This window comes from Zootoca vivipara, chromosome 2 (genome assembly GCF_963506605.1).
Source record: "Zootoca vivipara chromosome 2, rZooViv1.1, whole genome shotgun sequence".
Classification (NCBI taxonomy): Eukaryota; Metazoa; Chordata; class Lepidosauria; order Squamata; family Lacertidae; genus Zootoca; species Zootoca vivipara.
In genome coordinates this window covers 63,115,417-63,137,820 of record NC_083277.1, presented here as the reverse complement: position 1 = coordinate 63,137,820, position 22,404 = coordinate 63,115,417, and the positions used below count along the sequence as shown (strand labels likewise).

The window sequence follows — 22,404 nt, the reverse complement described above, 5'->3', positions numbered from 1 at the left end:
TGTGCTTTTGAACTGCTAGGTTGGCAGGAGCTGGGACCGAGCAACGGGAGCTCACTCCGTCGCAGGGATTCGAACCGCCAACCTTCTGATCGGTAAGCCCTAGGCTCTGTGGTTTAACCCACAGCGCCACCCTTATCCCTGCATAGTTATGAGCTAGGCCCTAAATTGTTATACTATTGTGTTTTTCAACTTACAGCTCATTATGTTTCCAGTCATCCTAAATGGAATGGGGGGGGGAGTATTTTAATCAGCGGCTCTCAGACTTTTATCTCTGTGCCATACTTTCAGAATAAAAACTTGCTCACGCTGCACCATGTTTTTTTAATCGATAAGAAATACATTGGAAAACAGAAAGAAACACCTTTCAACACTTGCCACCAGCTCAGCTTGCCAAGTCTCTGCTCAGACCACGCCCCTTTTCTCAGCCAGAAATAAATGTCTGATGTAACAAGGATTAGGGTCTTGGCATCTTGGCGGCAGGAGATTGAAAAAGACACAAGGGGGCAAGACCTGGGACAGCTGGAAAGCTCTTGGGCGAGAAAAGGGGCTGAGGAAACTCAAACTGGGCTCTAATCCTCACCTGGGAAGTGTCTGCCATCTCAGGACTTCACCACAGGGCTTTACGGTCTGAGGAAGGGCTCAAGCAGGTATGGGGGAATCTCTTCTCTGGACTCAAGGGGTAGTTGGGTAGAAGGGAGAGGCTGCTGTGAGGAAATGTCAGAGGAAAAATGCTGGTAGTAATCTGGACAATGTCTTCTAGTGGATTGCATAATATGTATATTATTGAGGATCAAGACTACACACACAGAAAGATCCTTATTAGTGTTGAAACTTGGGACATTCCCCTCCCCCCTTTTAAAATGCAAATTTGGGGCTTTAATAAGCAGGAGATGTTCCAGCAGCTGTTGATGTGGGAAAGCAGCAGAGAGCATGTACATGGTGGTAAATCCATCCCTACTGCATGAAAGGGCGTTATATCTGTTTTATAGACCCATGTGATATTTCTCTGATACAACTGGAGCACCATGAGTGAGAGAGAGTTTGTTCCCCAAGGACACAAAGCAGGTGGCTGATAACCTATGCTAGGGAGCATGCTAGATAAGGCATCATTACTGCGTGGTCACTTAGACAGGAGGGCAGAAGAAGGGGAAAGGGAGACTTGGCAGCTGTTCAGTGTATCCATATAGGAAACACTCTTTGCAATGGCTAGGCAGCCCAGCTTAATGTCCATAGGGCAAATATTAGCACTTAGCCCAAGAACATGAGTTGATGGGTGCTTGCTCAGTCCATAAAGGAAAATGGCTTCTGACACAGGAAATCATAAGACTATGATCGAGACTAACCATTTGCTCTAGGAGACCCTGTCCAACACAAAATTGCAATGGAAGAATGCTGAATGCCCCCACAGAGCAGAAGCAGGGGAATGTGCTCTCAATCCAAGCTGGCAATCTTGTCAATACATAGCCCTTGCCTCTGTAACATTAGCTCCATCGGTTAAGCGATAATTAGCTTTCCAGTTTCTAATGCTCTCTGCAGATGTCACGGTGTGTCTCTCTTTGGACTGTCCTGTGGCAGTAAGTAACATAAAAGGCTTCCTATTGGGAGGGAAAGCAATTTAAATTTGCCAAACAATTCCGGTTCTTGAATTACGGGGCATAACATGACTTGCTCCAGCCTGCAGCCAGAGGCTTGGCCTGAAACAGGACAAGAAAGAGGGATATTATATATGCCAAAGCTTGGAACTACCAAGGGGGAAGTAAATTCTCTCACCCAGCCAGCATTGTCTACACATTTTTCAAATAAGGGAGGGTGTGACCACAAAGTTCAATTTCCTACGATCATCGTTTATGGATTTCACATCACGTTTTTAGATCCAGGCCATGTTCAAGACTGAAGAAATGGCCAATGTGTCTAAGTGATAGCTGGGTGGCAGGCCAATACAAAATTAGTCTGACCACCTTCCTGGCATTGTAGGCTGCAATCCTATGGTTGCTTACCAGGGAGTTGTCCCCATAGCATTCAGTAGGACTTTGTTATGTGAACAGACATGTTCAGGATTGCAGTGTTGCTTGATTAATTAACAAACCCTTCTGTTTGGGTTGACTCCAAGGCTCATGAAAGGTAAAGAGTTGTTGTTGTTTAGTCATTTAGTCGTGTCTGACTCTTCGTGACCCCCATGGACCAGAGCACGTCAGGCACTCCTGTCTTCCACTGCCTCGTGCAGTTTGGTCAGACTCATGGTGGTGGCTTTGGGAACACTGTCCAACCATCTCATCCTCTGTAATCCCCTTCTCCTTGTGCCCTCCATCTTTCCCAACATCAGGGTCTTTTCCAGTGAGTCTTCTCTTCTCATGAGGTGGCCAAAGTATTGGAGCCTCAGCTTCAGGATCTGTCCTTCCAGAGAGCACTCGGGGCTGATTTCCTTCAGAATGGATAGGTTTGATCTTCTTGCAGTCCATGGGACTCTCAAGAGTCTCCTCCAGCACCATAATTCAAAAGCATCATTTATTTGGCGATCAGCCTTCTTTATGGTCCAGCTCTCACTTCCATACATCACTACTGGGAAGACCATAGCTTTAACGATACGGACCTTTGTCGGCAAGGTGATGTCTCTGTTTTTTAAGATGCTGTCTAGGTTTGTCATTGCTTTTCTCCCAAGGTAAAGAGTAGGAGGAGATATATGGAGAAGGACAGTGGAAAAGGCAGGAATATGTGTGTGTTTTCTTACATTTATATCCTCCCAACTTCCCAAAGTCCAGGTTGCTTATATCAGACTAGTCACCTCATACCTGGCACTGCTTGAGAATTCTATGAAAAAATCTGTGCGGTTTTGAAAGGCTAATTCCACCATCTTGATCAAAATGGCACCCAGTTGTGTCCAAACGTAGACAAAAAATCCTGTTCCTTGATTTCAGCCTCCATCAGGTGAAGTATGGTTTTAATATTGTAAGAGATGACCAAGCGCATAGAAAATAGACAGATGGAGAATTTTTAAAAAATACATAGTAGATGTGTGAGGCATGTCAACATTTCAGACCTGCTAGATGGATTGAAGGATAAGAGAGCTAATGGTGGAAGGATTTCAGGAAGCAGTAATAAGGAAATGAGAGCAGGATTCTGCAGTTGCCAGTGATGGCAATTGCATTTCCATCCTGAATCCTGACTCATTGCCTAGTGAATACACATCATGGCACAAACTCAGTATCTGAGAGGCCACCTTTGGAGATAATCTACAAGCAATTTTTTTCAGCCATGCTGCAATGACAGGAATGCCACCCCCCACCCTCCAGAGCATATCCGTTTATGCCAGTGGCATGCTTGCAAAATGATGCCGGCTGAAGTGGGTGTATAATGGACGATGCCTTAAACAACACAGTCCTAACTTTGTCAATAGTACGTTGAATTCCATGGGGCTTATACCCAGGTAAGTGGGCTTAGGATTGACACCCCATTGCCCATAACACCAAGGGTGCTCATGATGTTGGAGACCTGATGTTTGTGTACATGCGTGACTTAACCCCTAGCACTATTAGGCCCTTTGAAATCTCAGGGCTAAGTACTTTTGTCCACCTCCAACTCCCATGAGATCATCGTGTCAGAAATCCATGCCTGCCTGCCTGCCTGCCTGCTTCCATCCTTCACAGACCAAGGATCAGGGTTACATCTCCCAATCCTCCCAGGTCAGTAACTTAAAATAGTTGCTGCTGATATAGGGAAGTCTCTCTAGCGGCACGGAGGAGGAACACACAGCCCTACATGAACTATGTAGTTCAGAGAAGCTGGACTTTGCTCACTGTAATGTGCTCCATTCAAACAGCTTGAGCTCAAGCTTATATTTTTTTATCCTCAAGGTCATTTGTTTACAACCCAAGGGCATTAAAAGCAAGGCTCCTTTTCTTGTCTAAGTGAGAATAATTCTGCATAACGATACAGGCCAAATGAATATAAACATTAATTGCAGTTTGGTTCTGGAACCGAGAGGTTTCAGAAGAGGACCTTGTATACCAAGCTTATTCTATCAGTCGTGTTGTTACAAATGTACCCCAACCTGTCCCCAAACTGTTAGAGAGGCAAGATCTGTTTGGAGATTCAGGTAGGTAACCGTGTTGGTCTGACACAGTCGAAATAAACACGAAAGCTTATACCAGAACAAACTTAGTTGGTCTGTAAGGTGCTACTGGACAATTATTATTATTATTTTGTTTTTATTAAGATCTGTTTGGGTCACAAAAGAGATAGAAGAAGGCAAGTTCTTATGCTCCTGAGTCAGGTCATTGATCTATCTAGCTCAGTATAGTCTACACTGACTGGCCCCGGCTCCCCAGGATTTCAGACAAGGGACATTGCCATCCCTACCTGGAAATGCTAGGGATTGAACCTGGGACCTTCTGCATGCAAAGCAGATGCTCTAACACTGAGCCACAGCCCTTCTTATGGATACCAGAGAAAGGAAGGGGAACAAGTCCCCTGCAGACAACTAGGTCCCCTCCCCCAAGAGCAAAGTTCAGTTGTTTCTAGGGCTTTGAATGCTTCATAACTGGATGTATGGCGAGAGCAAGCCGAATGAATGGGCAGTTTCTAAAAATGGATGAAATATAATAGAATCATAAAATCGTAGACTTGGAAGGGACCCCCAAGGGTCATCAAATCTAACCCCCTCCAATCACAGCTAAAGCATCCATGACAGATGACCATCCAAACTCTGTTTTAAGACTTCCAATGGAGGAGAGTCCATCGCGTTCCAAGGCAGCCCATTCCACTGTCACAACAGCTTTGAATGGCAGAAAGGTCTTAAAACGTTTAGTCGTCAAAATGACTAGCTGCTCTTGTCTATAACCTAGAAAGCCAATTTAGTCTCATCCACTTGCACATTTGTTATTATCGCACAAATATATTTGGCCTCATGCCCAGGACAGTGGTGATATATCCAGCATTTTCAGATTCAGAGGAAAGAGCAAATTTACAAAGTCAAACGTCCCAAGTGGGGCCAGTTGTTAGGCAATGCTATGTAGAGACAACAACACACACGAGAGATGTGTCTGAAGAGCTTCATTAACGGGTGACCCCGAAATTTCGGCTCCCCCTCTAAATGCTAATGAAGCTTGTGTGGAGACTGATAAACTCTTGCTTTCCTTTGCAGTCGAGAAAATGTTCCCCCTCCTTCATTCAGATCACAGCAGAGAGCCGAGGACACGGGCCCAGACCATTATGGGGGAGCTCACAGATGGGGAAGGTAAGCCGCCCTCCACTGCCATCATCTTTGGAGGTTGCTGACCTTTACAGGATTCGTGCATTAGCTTGTTTTCACTTGGCTTTTCATAGCTCACAAAGGCAAAGGCTGCAGTCCCAAGTAGACTCCCCTCTGCCCCCTGCCAGTGGGGCTTTAAGGAGAGGTGGCTCCACCATTGCATTCATAGCCAGCAGCTCATGGTGGCTGTAGCTGGATCCCTCCGTCAGCTCCAGGCTGGCTCCGTGATTGTTTCCAGGTTAGGAGCAATGTCACGCTTCACACAAAGGGCAATGAGACTGGCTAAGGCTCCAGCAGATCCCAGGCTGGTTCATACCTCTCACCCACCTAAAGAACAACCAGTTTAAGTGCTTTTTTTGTCAGTAGGGATACCACCAAGAGGCTAACTTCCTGTCAGCATGTCCAGTTGCTGGGAAGGGGATTTTAGTGCTTGTGTCCAGTCCTTCCACTGGCAGTGGGAGGCTAGCTCAGCTGGGGATCCCTCCACTCAGTCCAACTCCTCCTCCCCTATAGCCTTGCCTAAGTGGGGCTTAGATGGCTCTTCTCATCGCTCAGTAAACAAACTTTATGAGGTGAAGGACAAAATGGTGCCCCCATTTCATAGACTAAAGCTGACCAGACTTCAGGACTGGCGATAGGACACTGCTCTCCATCACACCTGAGGGGAGCAAGCTGTTGGGGGCAGGTGAGGGGAGTGGGCAGGACATGGGGCAGGTGCAGATTTGCCCTCCAACACCTCCTTCCCCCTCTCCCCTCCTGCATGAGCAGCCTCACTTCCCCGCCTCACAATAAAGGTAAAGGGACCCCTGACCATTAGGTCCAGTCGTGACCGACTCTGGGGTTGCGGCGCTCATCTCGCTTTATTGGCTGAGGGAGCCGGCGTACAGCTTCTGGGTCATGTGGCCAGCATGACAAAGCCGCTTCTGGCGAACTAGAGCAGCACACGGAAACACCGTTTACCTTCCCGCTGTAGTGGTACCTATTTATCTACTTGCACTTTGACGTGCTTTCAAACTGCTAGGTTGGCAGGAGCTGGGACCGAGCAACGGGAGCTCACCCAGTCACGGGGATTCAAACCGCTGACCTTCTGATCGGCAAGCTCTAGGCTCTGTGGTTTAACCCACAGCGCCACCCGCGCCTCACATTAGGGCACCTTTAATTAATTTACAACCAGCATTTTGTAAATTAAAACCTTTCATTTCCGCTGCCTCCATGTGGCATAAACCTGTTTTTCTCAGCTCTGGTGGAGCTCGATTTAGGAAAGAAGGTGAGCATCCCTCGGGATCTGATGATGGAGGAGCTCTCCCTGCCAATCAACAAGGGCTCCAGGCTGTACCAGAAGAGGCAGAGGAGAGTGCAGAACTTTGTGCTGGAGCATCCTTCGGGCTATAGAATTGTGAGTTTTTTGTTTTGTTTTAATTTATTTAATCAATTTTTCAACACAAACACCAACCACAAAAGACACGTACAACAAAAACAATAATAACAGTAATAACACAATTTGACAATTCAAATTTGAATACACTGATATACCTATGACTACACCTTTTTTCAACAATATTTTCCCACCTCTCTCTCCTCCCCCTACTTCCCACCACTATCCTGGATAGTATACTAGACCGAGGCCATTTAGGGCTTTAAAGGTCAGCACCAACACTTTGAATTGTGCTCGGAAACGAATTTAGAATTAAATTCAGTTCCCCTAAATAGCAATTTCTTTTTATTACTCTTGCTATAAATATCCTCACCTTGCACCAAAATGATCTTATCATTGGGCAGTTAATCAACATATGTATTAAGTTCACATTTTTACTTCCACATCTCCAGCAATTGTCTGCACTTGTTATTTTCTTCTGGTATAGTTTTGCTGGAGTCCAGTGGACTCTGAGTATTATTTTCTGTTGAATAAGTCTTAGTCTTAGATCCATAGAGGCTATTGTTGTTGATTTTATACTTGACTCCCATATATCGTTTGTTATCTGTACCCCTAACTCTTCACTCCATTTTTGTCTATCATATTCTAGATCGTATTTCTTCCTGTTCAGTAGGGTTTTATATAGTGCAAGTGTAGAGTTTTTTTGTTTTTGTTGCAGAGATTAAATCTTGTAGCAGCATGGGTGTTTCTGATGCTGCTATAGCTTCAGGGCCAAACTGCCTTTCCAACATATGTTTCAATTGGATGTATCGCCATTGTGTTTCACTGGTTAATCCGTACTTTACTTGCAAAGTCTTATATTCCACAAATTTGTAATTTTCATCAATTAATTGATTCAATGTCAAAATACCCCTTTTCATCCAATTTTGCCAAATAATTACTTGATTTCCATTTTTTTTATTTTGGGTTGGCCCTTATTGTTAATTTCTTATGCTGATAGGGGTCATCCTTATTATTTTTATTCATCCAGATTTTTATAGGTGCTTTAATAGTCCCCAGGATAATAGGATATTTCATAAAATTGGAGCCGAGTTTAGTCCACCCTACAAGAGGTTGAAAGAAACTATATTTGATAGTAGCCCAACTGGGATTCCTGTTAGCTCTCCAATAATTAGTCTTACTCAGCAGGTAAACCTGGTGATATAATTCCAGATTTGGGAGCCCAAATCCGCCTTCCTTAGTTGGAAGTTGCATTCTATGTAGTGATATTTTCGGTGGCTTTGTGCTACAGAATTGTGAGTTGTGTTTCCATCCTGAGGGAAGAGGCAGGAAGCTCTGTGAGAACAACCTGTTGGTCCACAGCAACAGGTGCAGTAAGGCAGGCAGCAGTGCTGACCAAGTGGACTCTTGTTTCTCAACCATGGATCCCTGACTGCCTAAGAATGAGAATGCGAATCCTTCCCAGTTAGGTTGCTGAGATGGGTAGAGGAATGGCAGGCCTCTTTAATCCTGTTGCTTGGCTTCAAGTGTAGTGGGTGTGCAATGCTCCATCCACAGCCTCTGAAATATACTCGGAGTCGAGAGTGAATTTCATGCTCTTTATTCAGCTCGTAGTCATCAAGGAGAAGAAGAGAAGAATAGCCCTTTCCTCAAAACCATCTGCTTATATACATTATTTACACAATGGGCCTTGCATGTTATTGGCTACACCTGTGGGCCAATCAGTTTGTGGATTGACTTCTGCTAGCAGCCTGATTGGCTGCTCCTGCAGGCCAATCAGGTTGCGGATTCACTTCTGCCAGCAGCCTGATTGGCTGCTCCTGCAGACTGATCAGACTGCTGATTCTGGATCCTATTGTTCTATGATTCAGCTCAGTACATAACAGCTTCCATGCCATCCTCCCTTCTATTTCCCACCTATTTGCTTTTATTCATTGAAATATCGGCACACCACTTTTCTGCCCCACTAGCATTTCCCAAGATAGTCTACAGAACATCAATTAAAAACAAGGTCAGGGAGCTGGATCCAGCCATCAGCTGTGAGAAGCATTTTCCTTTGCCCACACAGTTTGAAACCAGAGGAACAGGCCTTTGCGAGCACAGGAAAAGCACTTCACGTGATGTCGTGGAGATATCAGGTGGGCCTGTGCCTCTGCAAGCACTGCCAATCAGATGATGGTTTGCTCTGGCCCAGGCACAAGGTTTTGCAGGCAACCACACATCAGCTGATTGTCAGTGTTTGCATGGGACTTTTAGGAGCTGCCAATCAGAGCCTTCACCCTGAGATTATATTTGACATTGTTTAGGGCAGGTGGGTGTAGCTTGGGGAAGACAGCCTCATGGGCCAAACTGGAACCCCTGCTAGGCTTAATGAGGCTCATGGACCAGAGATTGTCTGCTGCTGATTAAAAGCAACAGCCAATAATAGTGTAATAGTGTAAAAACAAGCAAGGACTAAGCATTGGCAGCCAGATCACAAAGCCATAAAAGGAGGGGAGAGAAACCAAACCAAAGAGGAAACAAAACATGTGCCAAAATGCCAGTAAGATGGGGCCAAACTGGGTTGTGGCAACACGACATGCAGCAAAGTTTCTGTGAATGTGCAGTGTTGGAGAAGGCGCTCTTCCAAAAAGCCTTATCCTAAACCGTTTCGGGGTAAAGGCTTTAACAACTAAACACCTAAGAGCTGTTAGAGGGTGTCTTGAGAACAGATGCCAAGTCATGTCTGCTCCTACTGATGACAGACAGAACAAGATGTCAAGCCGCTTCTGCTCTCAGATCATCCTCAGGACACCCTCAGATCGTCCTTTGAGCTTCACAAGGCGTGCAAGATTTGGCATGGTGGTCATGCACTCAATGCATGGACAAGATCATCTTGCAGGCAAGCAGGCACCTCTGGCCCTCTCCTTGGCCAGCAATACCTCTCCTGGTCTAAACAATTACCGACTATGCTATTTGATGGGCTAATAAAATGAATTAGTGGGCTGTATGCAACTGTGTGCTGCTCACACCAGTTCCAGTGGAATTAATAAACCCAAGATAGTCATGTCTATTAATGTCAGTGGGTTTACTCTGAGTAGGACCAGCATTGGATACAACCCAGTTGTAAGTTTATTGCACTAGCTGTTGTGCTGTGACATGAATCTTCCAGAACACTCCTCCTCGCTTTCTCAGTTGTGGATCAGCTGAGGAGGGGGGCTTTATTGCTTCCTGCCTGCTCACCAAATGATGGATCTGATGTCCAGGGAGGGGACAATTCACATCCCTGCTAGATCATGGGGCTCCGCCCACAACAGCATTGTGTATTTCTCTCTCTCTCCCTTTCACCACCTTCATTTTGCTGCTGCTGCCACTGCCCAAACTGAGTGTTTAAGAGATCAGGCCCCTGAGCGGGGGCTTATCCACCCCTGCTCGAGGAGTCGGTGCCATGCTTTGCAGTCTCTTTTGCTAAGCAAAAGTCAGTATCAGAGACTTAGAGCTGAATGCATTAACATTGAAGAAAGTCCCCGTTTTCTAATTATACAGGCACCATCAGTTGAGTCGTGGGCATGTGATCTTCATTTATATAGCTGCTACATTAAGGCCAAATAACTACCTTTGACAGTCCCAATCTTATTTTATGATGTATTTTGTAAACGGCCTTGTGATCTTGTAATGGTTTTGTCTGGTTCTGTTATGGCCTTATTTTGTTTTGTTTTGGTTTTGTTTGTTTATATGGGCTTAAAGCCGTAAATGTCTTTGACAGCTTTTCTTTAACTCATTCCTAAAGCAATTTAACTGTTGACACCTCTGTCTGCGAGTAGCTGGAGCAAATCTAGTCATCCCAGCATTTAACTGGAGTCCACACATATATTCTCTAGTAGTCTTTTTAAGTTAAATCACCTGGCTCGTGGTTATTAATTCCTCTTTCATATAGTATGCATTTGACAAACCACTTCTCTCCTCTCCGCACTCCCCTTCTAAAAATAGGTTCACAATTGAGGCCACCAGATTTGCTATGGGAATAGGCATACAAGGCAAGGGCAAAATTATGAACCACTGCAGAATAAGCTCCAGGACTGCCAATTCCAACAGGTGGTCATGTTTAGCTTTAATCTACAGTACTAGTGTCTGCTTTCTCCATGACCCTTGCCCATGTCATGTATTAATATTATTTTCCTTGCTCTCTTTACAAGATCTCAAATGCTTCTGGAGGAGGAGGAGGCTCACACGCTGATTACGATGGAGTTGGCATGTCAGAAGGACAGGTACACTTGCTTAGGCTAGAGTTAAGGGTCCATCATGAGACCTGGAGAATAGGGTGGGTCATAAAAAACTTTTTTTGGAAAATGTTTCATCCCTTGATCTTATATCAGGCATATGGTATAAACATAGTCAAATTTCAAATTTGGGACAAATCGGTTAATATTTAGACCCTGCTCCTACAGATTGAAATTTTGCCTCACTACGAGTGATGAAAACATAGGAATTTGACTCATTTATTCTCAGTATGTTAAATTGTGAACTAATAAACATAAATTTTAGGTTTTATGTAGAGCAATAATAGTTGCATACTATTATTTTCTGCAATATTTATTTAATTAAGAGAAAACATGTTGATAATTTACCTGAAAAACCAATGGTTTTGAACAAATTATATGGAACAATTAAGCAAACGGTGTACTAAACAAGTAAACATAAACATTAAACAATAAAACACCACTCATATTATGTGTTGCATCAAAACATCACATTATACTCTACTGGAGAAGCCAAAAAGTGACACACTGAGCCAGATTCACCCTGAAGCTATGTCATTTGAACTTCTTTCCCATAGTGACCCATCTCCTCGATAGGGAGCAGACTCACTGACTATTCCAAATTAATATTTCAGTGGGGGCAGTGTAAGTGTCTTCATGCATGCACCCAAATACGTACCTGATCTGCATGTCCTGTGAAATTCATTGGTACCTTTCTTCTGAGAGAGGGAACCCATACTATGGACCAACTGGTATAATTATCATTGCCTCTTCCCAGGGAATTCTGAGAATTGTAGTTCTGTGAGGGGTAGGATAGGGCTTTCTAACAAAGAAGCCAAGTGTCTTGTACTCTGAAACCAATATAAGACTGTAGTGTGGATATACTAGTTTCTAACAATCCCATTGTAGAATACATGCCACTTGAGTAGCAGGAGGTAGAAGCACTGGAAAGCATTCAGGCAGTTTTGGACTGTGGTCCATTCACAGAAGCAGCTGGAAGATGTGTTCCATTTGCTTCAAGCAAAATTCTTTTCCTCAATGGTGAATAAAAAAAAGCTCACCCAACCAAGGGCCTGGCTGGCCTTCTTCCACTCCTTTTATCATTCCGCTTCTGCCTGAAATTCCAGGCCTACCTCAGTCTTGAAAGCACGCTGAGGAGACCTTTCTGATGACAGAAAACATCTTGCAGCCTATGCCTGTTTCTCTTTGTCTGCTAGTCTATCCTTAATGCCGAAGGGAAGGAGAACTACCAGGCTGGACTTCACGAAGCAGCCTCAGGAAAGGCGACACCTCCCAAAGTGCCAAAGAAAACAAACAAAGTCTTGCGGATGAGCAAAGCCCTGAATCCCAATGCCATCGCTCCAGGTATGATTCACGCACAGCACCACTGGGACCAGAACTCTTATTCAGCACAAAAGCAAGAGTTCAATGGGGGGCTGGTAGAGCACCTGCTTTGAATGCCAGAGGTCCCAGGTTCAATCCCCAGAATCTGGAAATGGACTGGAAAAAAATCCCTGTATGAAATCCTGGATAGACCGTGGGGACAATACTGAGCTAGGTGGACCACGGCAGCTTTCTAAATGTCATTAATGTCAATAAATGTCCAAATAATGGTAACAGCAGTTGTTGGAAGGATCCTAGTTGCTGTCAGGTTAAGCCCCACTCCAGTGCTATCTCAAACATTCCCTGGAGCCCTTGACTCTACTATAGTTTTGTTTTATTTCTAATCTCCCTTAGCACCAGCAGATGCCATTTGTACCTGATCACAGGAGTCAAAATTTAGTTTACAACTTCCAGGATAGTTGTAGTTTCAGGAACTTCACTTCACCAGCAACGTTCCTTGAGACGTCTGACGAGACATCTCAATACCCATTCCCTCTAAGCAAACTCATGCAGAGGACAGCTGCATAAGAGAGAAGCTGGTGTCCTTCGTTAAATATAGAAAGGCAGGGGAAGGAAGAGGGACCTTCTTTGTTAAGGATGGCAACTGGCCTTTGATGCAGCCACCCTGCTTGTCAAAATGACTGGGGAGGGAGCCAGTGCTGCTTTCATGTGTGTGTATGTGTGTGTGTGTGAACTGCACATCTGCAAACAGCAGGACAGGACATGCCAAGGCAAGGAGAAGAAGCTGCCTTCTACTGAGCCACATGCCATGCTCTACTAAGGACAGGAGGGCCATATTGCTGAAGGCCCCCAAAATCTGGAAACAGCCCTGCTCTTTCACATCACCTGCTCTAGTTTCTGCTAGGAACAAGAACTCTAAAATCAGATACTTCAGGTTTCTCTGCCATCGTATTTAAGATGTTTTCGTTGAATGTGACATTCTGAACCACAGGCTATTCTGGACCTCTAAGTGGCGTACCACCAGAGAAGTTCAACTGGACAGCCATCCCCAAAGGCTACCAGTGCCCCTGGCGGGAGTTCCTTAGCAGCGAGGACTACCAGGTAGACCATGAGACCCGTTTGCCTGAAGCTCCCAGAAAAGTGAATAGTTTTGACGTCAGGAGCTTCAATAGGTAAGGCCTCATTCTATTTCCGGTGGAATTTTGAGCTGGGATGTTCGGCATATACAGTACTTTAATCAGCATTCACAGCTGATGGTGCAATGGGGCTTCCCCTGCCCCACAACAAACAACCCCTGAAATTAGTTCGGGAGTGTGTGTCAGAAGAACCTTGTAGAACTGTGCGCAGGGGGAATAGAGGGGTGATTGTTCCGTTTGTCAAGCCCAAATGCTTGCCCTGGTGGAACAATTCCTTTAGCACAAGATTGAATTCCTCCCATTTATTTGGGAATAAGCACCATTTCATTATGGGGAGGAAAGGGATAATATATTTCTTAAGTTAAAAATAATAAAACGAGCACCTGCAGCCATGAACATTCCTACCTCCCGCTGACTAGAATCAAAAACAAAAGAAATTTAAAAATGAATAAAAATATATTAAAAAAACAAAAACAAAAGAAAGAAAGGATGCTGTGGTGACTGGAGGCATGCCTGTTCCATCCAAGGGGCTGATGCAGGATCTGTTTGTTGCTGCCACTCTGTGGGTGGCCATTTAGGAGTCCTGCAGGGCCACAGGCTTTGGCCTCAAATTGCATCCCTAGCAGCAGCACTGCTGGCGTCTCAAGATGTTCTTTTGTTAGGTAGGCAACTATTCCAGCCTCATGGCTCGCTAGCAGTAGTTAATATAGGACTGTTAAAGTAACAGCAATTGTGTAGAAGACATGCTTGCATGAGCCACTGCTTTGCCATTCATTACCTTGTGGGAAATTTCCACAAGTTAATACTTTCGGTTCCACCTGGCTTATGGTATGAGAATGTTAGAAGATGGCCCCAGAAAATCTAGCACACGCTTCAGATACGTAATCATAAACCAGCTTTTAAGAAAAGTGCAGGACCCCTGCATCCCCATCATCTAGGGATGGGGAACCTATGGCCCTCCAGATGTTGCTGAACTTCACATCCTGTCAGCCCCAGCCAGCATGGTCAGGAATGATAGGAGTTGTAGTTCAGCATCCTCTGGAGGGCTAGATTCCCTCACCTTGCCCTAGGTAGGGCTTTGCTCTGGAGTCTGGTATCAGTTCCATGGAGGGCATGTGGGTGGAGCTATTAACGCATTTGCATCCTTCTTCTTGCAAGTGTTTTTCCAGAAGTCCCATTCTGCAGGGATACATAGAAAGTATTTTAAAAAATGCTTTAGGACTTGAGGCTCACTGATTATTGGGCTTATGAATTTGTTCCCAACTGCTAGTAACAGAAACTTGAAATTGTAAGTCTCCTATATCATTGTGTCACTGAAACTGGAGGAAGAGAGGTATCAAGCGAGGATTCTGTTTACCCCCCATGCCACTCTCACATGCTTTTAACCAAGAGTTCTGTTCTGTTTCCTTTATGCATTAATCTGCAAATGAAAAATAATTGCAGCCATCAGCAGTCGTTAACAGCCATCTACAGGTTTACCACTCCCATCAGCCCATCACCCATTCCCACCCACCCCCACCACCCTCTGTATATATATATAAGGGTCTGACACTTCTGTTTCAAGTGTATCTGAAGAAGTATGCATGCACACGAAAGCTCATACCAAAATAAAAACTTAGTTGGTCTTTAAGGTGCTACTCAAGGAATTTTTTTCTAGTTAACACTGAAAAGGTTATTTTAATTACGTATCTAAAGATATATATATATTTCTCAAAGTGCATATGTAAATCTCTATTTTGATATGCTTAAATTGCCAAGAACTGTGTTCTGACATTTGGAGAAGTGTGGAATCTGTTGCAGAGCTCCATTTCAATCCGTACATCATTCTCTAAAAGGCTATTTCATGTATGAACTAATAAAGGTTTAATGCTTCAACCACCCCTAACTCCTGGCACTGAAAGTTGGGTCAACGAGAAATACTCTGATTTGACAGAAGTTTTAATCCATTCGCCTTAATATGGTAGCCACGTTAGCAACAGAAATCAAATGAAACCTATCACGTTCATGGCAGAAAATTTTCCACAACTCATAAGGCAATAATTTGCAAGTTAAGACTTCCCAGTTTTTAACAGTGCAGCCAACTTGATTCTATAAAGCAACCCTAACTCCTGACCAAGGATTTGTTGGACAGGAATGGATTGACATAGGCTCCCCACCTGCAAGCCAGGACAGAAAAGAGGGGGTATTTGTCTATTTTTCTTGTGCCAGCTCCAAGCTGGTACAACAGAGTAGTCGACACTGGGCTCCTCCTCAGCTGCCAGCCCAGGTTATGACCCAGAGGATCTTTGGCTGACCTGCTCCACTCCTTCCCTGACCACAATCTGTCCCATCCAGACCCTTGTCAACAGCTCCCCCTGATGACCTTGCCCCTGACATAAACCAGGAAACCTCTGCCACATCCTATTCCACCCCCAGCAGCACAGCTTTGCAAATGAAAACAGTCACCAGCTTTAATCTTAGAGATCCACACGATCCAGTGAAGGTGCCACTCATATTTTTGCCTTCATCAGCTAATTGACAACTTTCAAAACTTCATCGTCTGCAGTGTACGTTGCTAAAGCATAATTCATAGCCTCTTCACATCTAAACATACCTGCCAAGTTGCTGTCAGAGAAATAAGGGACCGGGCCGGAAATAGCAGACCGGATGTAGCGCTGCCACCATTTTGGAACTGGGCAGAGCAGCATCAAAAGTCGCTTCTGAGCATGCTCCGCCCAGTTCCAAAATGGCCTCCGCGCCAGAATAAACTGGGAAAAAACAAAAAAAATCTGTTTTTTCAGCTAGGAACAGCTGGAAAAACGGGGATTTCCCAGGGAAAACGGGAGACTTGGCAGCTATGCATCTAAATAAGAAAATTCTTGCTGAAACCATGCCCAATTAGTCTTCGTCATTCCCATTGAGGGTCGGCCCACCCCAGAGGCAAGGTGAGGCGACTGCCTTGGGCAGCAGGGTCCACAGGGGCAGCAGATCCTGATGCAGATATTTATTCCTCCTCTAGTTCATGATGTAGATCTTCACTTATCCCTTCTACCCTGGCAGGGAGGTACTATTCTGTGGCTCGCCTCAGCTGCCAATGTCTTGGGCCAGCCCTGCTCCCATTACTGTCTTGCAACGTCTTTTTTAAAAACAGAGTCTCCCTGCATCTCAATATCTTTAACATATGTTAGACTGGGGAACTGTTCCAAAGACTTACTCTTTTAGTTTAGGTTACTGCTCATGTTTCTGTTTTATTTCAGGCCCTGTAGCAGAAATACATTCACATATGCTAAACAGACATAGCTGCCTAGTTTCTTCCTCTCTCTGACACACTGTCCTTTTTAATGTTTTAAATAGCACTGCATACCAATTTAATTCAGTGCTTACCATGCCTTCATTTTGATGTTTCAGTGATTATGACTTGCCACAAAACAATTCAAGAAAGCAAATGTTTCAAGACAAATAACAACCTGACTGAAAGGCAAGGAATTTTTTTTAAAAGAAAATAATTATTTATTGGATGTTTAAAACAAAACCCACCATGGCCATTAGGGGACCAAGACGATATGTTGTTTAGTCGTGTCCGACTCTTTGTGACCCCATGGACCAGAGCACGCCAGGCACTCCTGTCTTGCACTGCCTCCCACAGTTTGGTCAGATTCATTCATGTTCGTAGCTTCAAGAACACTGTCCAACCATCTTGTCCTCTGCCATGTCCTCCTCCTTGTGCCAACATCAGGGTCTTTTCCAGGGAGTCTTCTCTTCTCATGAAGTGGCCAAAGTATTGGAGCCTCAGCTTCAGGATCTGTCCTTCCAGTGGGCACTCAGGGCTGATTTCCTTCAGAATGGATAGCTTTGATCTTCTTGCAGTCCATGGGACTCTCAAGAGCATCAGCATTTGGTATGCAGGCTTCTCTACTGGCAGGTGCAGTCTGCACTCATTTTAACTTCCCACATTACCCTGGAGGAATGCTACATCAGGAAGTATTATGGGAAATAAAAATGACTGCCTATCGATAGGTAAATGAAGTGAAGGCTGCAATTGAGATCAGCATAGTGGGCAGGGCACCATAGAGTACTATGTCAAGGCTGTCTTCAAAGGCAGCCCAGGTGCCGAGATAGGTCTTTGAAAATATATATATACTGGGGAAAATATTTTATTTTGGTTAAGCTTCTCTTTAGCATTCCAAGTTAGAACCTTTTGACTTGAAAATTATTTTCATTTCAGTGCCAACAACAACACTGATTTATTTTCTCAGATACACCCAGATTTTCAGTTTTTACTGCCCTGTTGCAAGTGAAAATAAATAAACTGGCTCCGAGTTTTACACAACTTTTTTGTTTGCATAATACACTTGAATAAATGTTAGTCTTTAACATCTTAGAATTCTAGATAAACCCCCCCCCCTCCCAGCACAGCTGCCTTCCACGTGCTGCTTTCAAGATAGAATGCCGTGTTACATGCTTCTTGCTACACCAAGAACACACATAGCTGCTTTCAAGCGCAATTAGATTTTCACCATAGGACCAAAGTTCCGCACTATTTTGTAAACAGACACTGACCAGTTGTGCAAAGCAGCAGAGAACTGAAGCCATTTGCAGTCGTTATACCCCCCCCCCCAAAAAAATACACATTGTAAAATAAATATGTACATGCATACATTTCACAAGTGTGAGGCAGCTCAAATATTTATAGGAATTGTGTGTGCACTAGAAGAACATCAAGGGAATACCTGAATGAAGCATGAAAGCAGTGAATTCTGTAGGTGCAAGTAAAAACATCATAAAACATAATTAAAAATCATCTTCTGAGGCCCTTCTTTGTGTGCTTCCTCCTTGAGAGGTTCAGAGGGTGGCAACATGAGAATGGGCCTTTTCTGCAGTGGCTCCCCGTCTGTGGAATGCTCTCCCCAGGGAGGTTCGGCTGGTGCCTTCATTATATACCTTTAGGTGTCAGGCAAAAACGTTCCTTTTTAACCAGGCCTTTGGTTGATTTGATTGACACCCTTTGATTGACGCCCTTTTAAAATGTGAGGTTTTTTGTGGGGGTTACTGGATTGTTGTTTTTATTTTGATTATATATTTTGTGGTTTTATATCTTGATTTTGTTCTGTGAACTGCTCCGAGACCTCCGGCTATAGGGCAGTATATAAATTCAATTAACAGCAATGTAGCTGAAACTGCTGACAGCAGACTAGTGCAGCAGATAATGGGAAACATTTATTTTCAACCCACTTTTCATAAGAGACGATCGCAATGACCCCTACAGATTGTCAGGACCCACACTATTCTTCTGAATGTAATTTGCTTTAACTGTTTTCAATTTCCGAATTTTAAATGGCTGTTAACCCACCCTGGGACCTGCTGGCGAAGGGTGGAAATAAATTTAATAATACATGACCATGGAGGACCAACACCTACAGTACCTCGTCCCCACTTAAGACTGAATGTGTGCTTGGTTTGCAATTTTATTGTACCTGCAGGACCCCAACCCCATTTGGTGGACCATTACTGAACGATGTGATCCCTGGGTACGAGATGAATGAAGCCCAGACAGACATGAGCAGCTTGGAACTGATGCTAAACAGGCCCAGCTTCAACAGAGCACCTCGGGGCTGGATACAGGAGATGCCAGAATCCGAAGATCTGTAACTTGCTATAATGCTAGCCTCCTAGTTTACTAATGCAGTCATGGGAATAAGAAAGCAAGCACCCTCTTTGAATTCTGTTGCTTTACACATGAAGACATAACAACAATCATCTGTTCCTTAGGAGGTCTTAAAATTTGGTAAATACAATCTCAGACGAACGGCGACACATGACACATTGCACTATGTCGTGATTTATTTAACAGAAATAAAGCCAAAACGGAAAAGGCGTGTGTGAAAAACTAAGTACACCTTGTGATTCAGTAGCTCGTAGAAGCACCTTTTGGCAGCAATAACACGAAGCAATTGTTTTCTGTAGCACTTTATCTCTCTCACATCATTGTGGAGGAATTTTGGCCCATTCTTCTTTACAACATTGCTTCAGTTCATTGAGGATCGCTTTCCTCCTTGACATTGTGTTAAAACACACCTGAATGCTCCAGACCAGCAAACTGCTAAAAAACCCCCCAGCTTTTATAGAGGTGGGCACACATGCTGATGATCAATTAAGCAATGACATTTGATTAGCAGCCCCTGTCTGCTACTTAGCTTCTTAATTCTTATGGAAGCAGTATGGGTGGACTTAGTTTTTCCACACGATTTCTCCATCTTGACTTTATTTCTGTTAAATAAATCATGGCACGATATGTCATGTGTTGTTGTGCATCTGATGTTGCATTTACCTAATTTTAAGACCAGTTAAGGGACAAATGATTGCTATTATGTCCTGATATGTAAAACCCCCATAATTCAAAGGGGGTGCACTTCGCTTTTCCTATGACTGTATACACCTCTCTAGCATAGGATACCCTACTCACACACAAGGCAAAGTTGGAATAGTAGGTCATGCTTGTTACTATTACATGTGTCCTGCACAAGCTCCTGCCTAGGGCTTTTACTGTACAATTTGACTGTACAAGCACAGCCTGCAACCCACTTCATATTGGGATTTATGTTTTTGAAAGGATCCTTCTACCAAACCCAGAACTGCAAAAGCCAAGATGTCAGGTTGCTGCTTGAGTCTCAAAAGGAACCTAGTTTGTTCAGGAAAGTGAACCTATTTCCTTCTGAGAAGCATGAAGCTACATTCAAGTTCAAATGAGTTATATTTCCTTTGGTCCAAAGAGAAAAAACGAGTCTGGATGCCAAGTTTGTGTCAAATACCACCCCAAAACTTTCTTCGGAATGCCATCAAAGTAAGATGCTGTAACAATAAAAATCACATCAATAGCTAGGTAATAGCAATAAAGATTTGAAAGCTGTCTTCTAACTTCATTTTTCTCTTGTCCTAGAAGCTATTTGCAGATAGGTGTTGTTGTTTGTTTTTTTGCATTCGAGACAAGACCCAACATCTAGCTTTAGAACAGGGAGGGATGAGTCATAACTTTAAGGCCCAAGACAAATTAGGTTGCGGGGACACAGTAGCCGTTTGCTATGGAACCTAAATACAACATCACCATGGTGCTAATGAACTAATAAGCAGTGCTGAGAGAGCCAACTCTGCCATCTGATGGGAAGAGCTCTTTCCACTAGCTCATGCGGAAAGCAACACAAAGTTTTGTTCTCACTATTTAGCCTCATTAAATATGTAGCAGGATATGTGAAGCCTAAGAAGCCCATTAATATAAAATATTTAAATTTGAACTTAAGGATTAGAGAAATTAGTGGGAAATCGACTCGAGGAGGGGGAGAAGCAGGGCAGTAAATTCATGCTTGCCATTTCAATGGAAATCGCATGTAAACAGCATTCTAGGATTGCAACTTAAGATCTCCTTACCCACAAACTGGAAATAAAACAGGAAAAGGGGGCTGAAATTAAAACAGGAAAAAGGATTGTCCCTTAACTGACCTGTTTGTTACTAATACAGTTCCCAAAACGGACCGTGAGTGGGCGCCACTGGTCTGATCACACTGTCCTGGGTTTTCTACTCTGCCTGTATTGTTACAGGCATTTTATAAAGCAGACCTACATATTCCAGATCTTGGAATAGATGAGAACATACCAGTAATAGTTTTCATTTAAATACCTACTTTCATTCATTTATAGCTGCCATTATTATTATTATTATGTTTATTCAGCTTTGTGGGACTCCTGTGTAATTTTTATGGCTATTTTAAATTATTGGTATTTATGTGGCTATTAAACTAGGCAGTTTTTCTTAGATTTTTGTTAGTGATTGAGAGGCTACAACATGTAAAATAAATGTAATATTAAGAACATTAGCTGTCAGAGGGACTCTTTAAAAGGGAACTTAAAAGCTAATTCCTACCTGTATGATTTGTTGTTAGAATGGTATACAAAAGATGAACTGACAAAAGACATGATGATAAAATGGGCAAAAGATTTTGGGTATAATATTGAATACGATGCGTGGTTGAAATTGTGGAATCAAACATTGAAATTTACTGCATGTACTGCCCTGAAAAAGAATGTCTTGAAGATGATGTACAGATGGTATTTAACACCAGTAAAATTAGCCAAGATGTATAGGATGAGTAGTAAAACATGCTGGAAATGTAAAGAGAAGGATGGTGAATTTTATCATATGTGGTGGACATGCGAAAAAAATTAAAAGATTTTGGGAAATGATATATAATGAACTGAAAAAGATTTTTAAATATACCTTTCCCAAAAAACCGGAGGCTTTTTTACTGGGTCATATAGGACAAGAGATTGTAAAAGATCAAGTATTATTTATGTATGCGACAACCGCGGCAAGGACTTTGTTAGCCCAAAAATGGAAAACTCAGGAGTTACCAACGATCGAAGAGTGGCAGACAAAAATGATAGACTTTGCGGAATTAGCAAGACTGACTAGCAGGATCCGAAACCAGGGAGAGGCAAGGTTCCAAAAAGACTGGAGTAAATTCGTGGACTATATGGAGAGGAACTGTAGAAGTTTAAAGACACTTGCAGGACTGAAATAAATCCTACGAAATGACTTTAAGTAGAAGGAGCAAAGGAACTGCGAGACAAGAGTTGATAAGAAAACCAGATGAGGGGAGGGAGGGAAGTCAAAGCTCGGCAGAGCACTGGGAATATGAGATAGATGAATAGATGTTAAAAAGAGAAAATTTGTGTGTGTGGTGTTTGTTGTGGAATGTTTTGTTTTGTTTAATGTGTTTAATGTGTTTATTTGAAAACCTAATAAATTGCTTTAAAAATAAATAAATAAAAGCTAATTCCTACCAAAGGGGGCACTTCAACAGCTATTCCGAACATCAAGAGTAGACTTTCCATTCCAGCTCCCATAACACAGCATATAGGCAATTAAACAGGTAGAAATATCAGACTATTATTTGTTACAAAATCCTTGTCAGTGAAGGAATAGTTCTAAATTTTTGAACTAGAAGTGATGTTTACATTTGGACATATGTGGGGAAATAAAATGAACTATATTTTGAAGTGCTTGTTGCTTGGTTATTTGGTAAAACACTT

General features: G+C 43.3%; 1 protein-coding gene across 1 annotated transcript; it reads left to right on the top strand.

The window, feature by feature from the left end:
- The first annotated feature begins 478 nt into the window (after positions 1 to 478).
- On the top strand, positions 479 to 22,371 carry MYOZ3 (myozenin 3). The gene is made up of 7 exons (XM_035105675.2): positions 479 to 647; positions 5,141 to 5,233; positions 6,487 to 6,644; positions 10,799 to 10,870; positions 12,079 to 12,226; positions 13,197 to 13,377; positions 18,801 to 22,371. The coding sequence occupies exons 2-7, from the start codon at positions 5,149 to 5,151 to the stop codon at positions 18,967 to 18,969; spliced, it is 813 nt and encodes a 270-aa protein (XP_034961566.1). The 5' UTR covers positions 479 to 647; positions 5,141 to 5,148; the 3' UTR covers positions 18,970 to 22,371.
- The last annotated feature ends 33 nt before the right edge of the window (positions 22,372 to 22,404 follow it).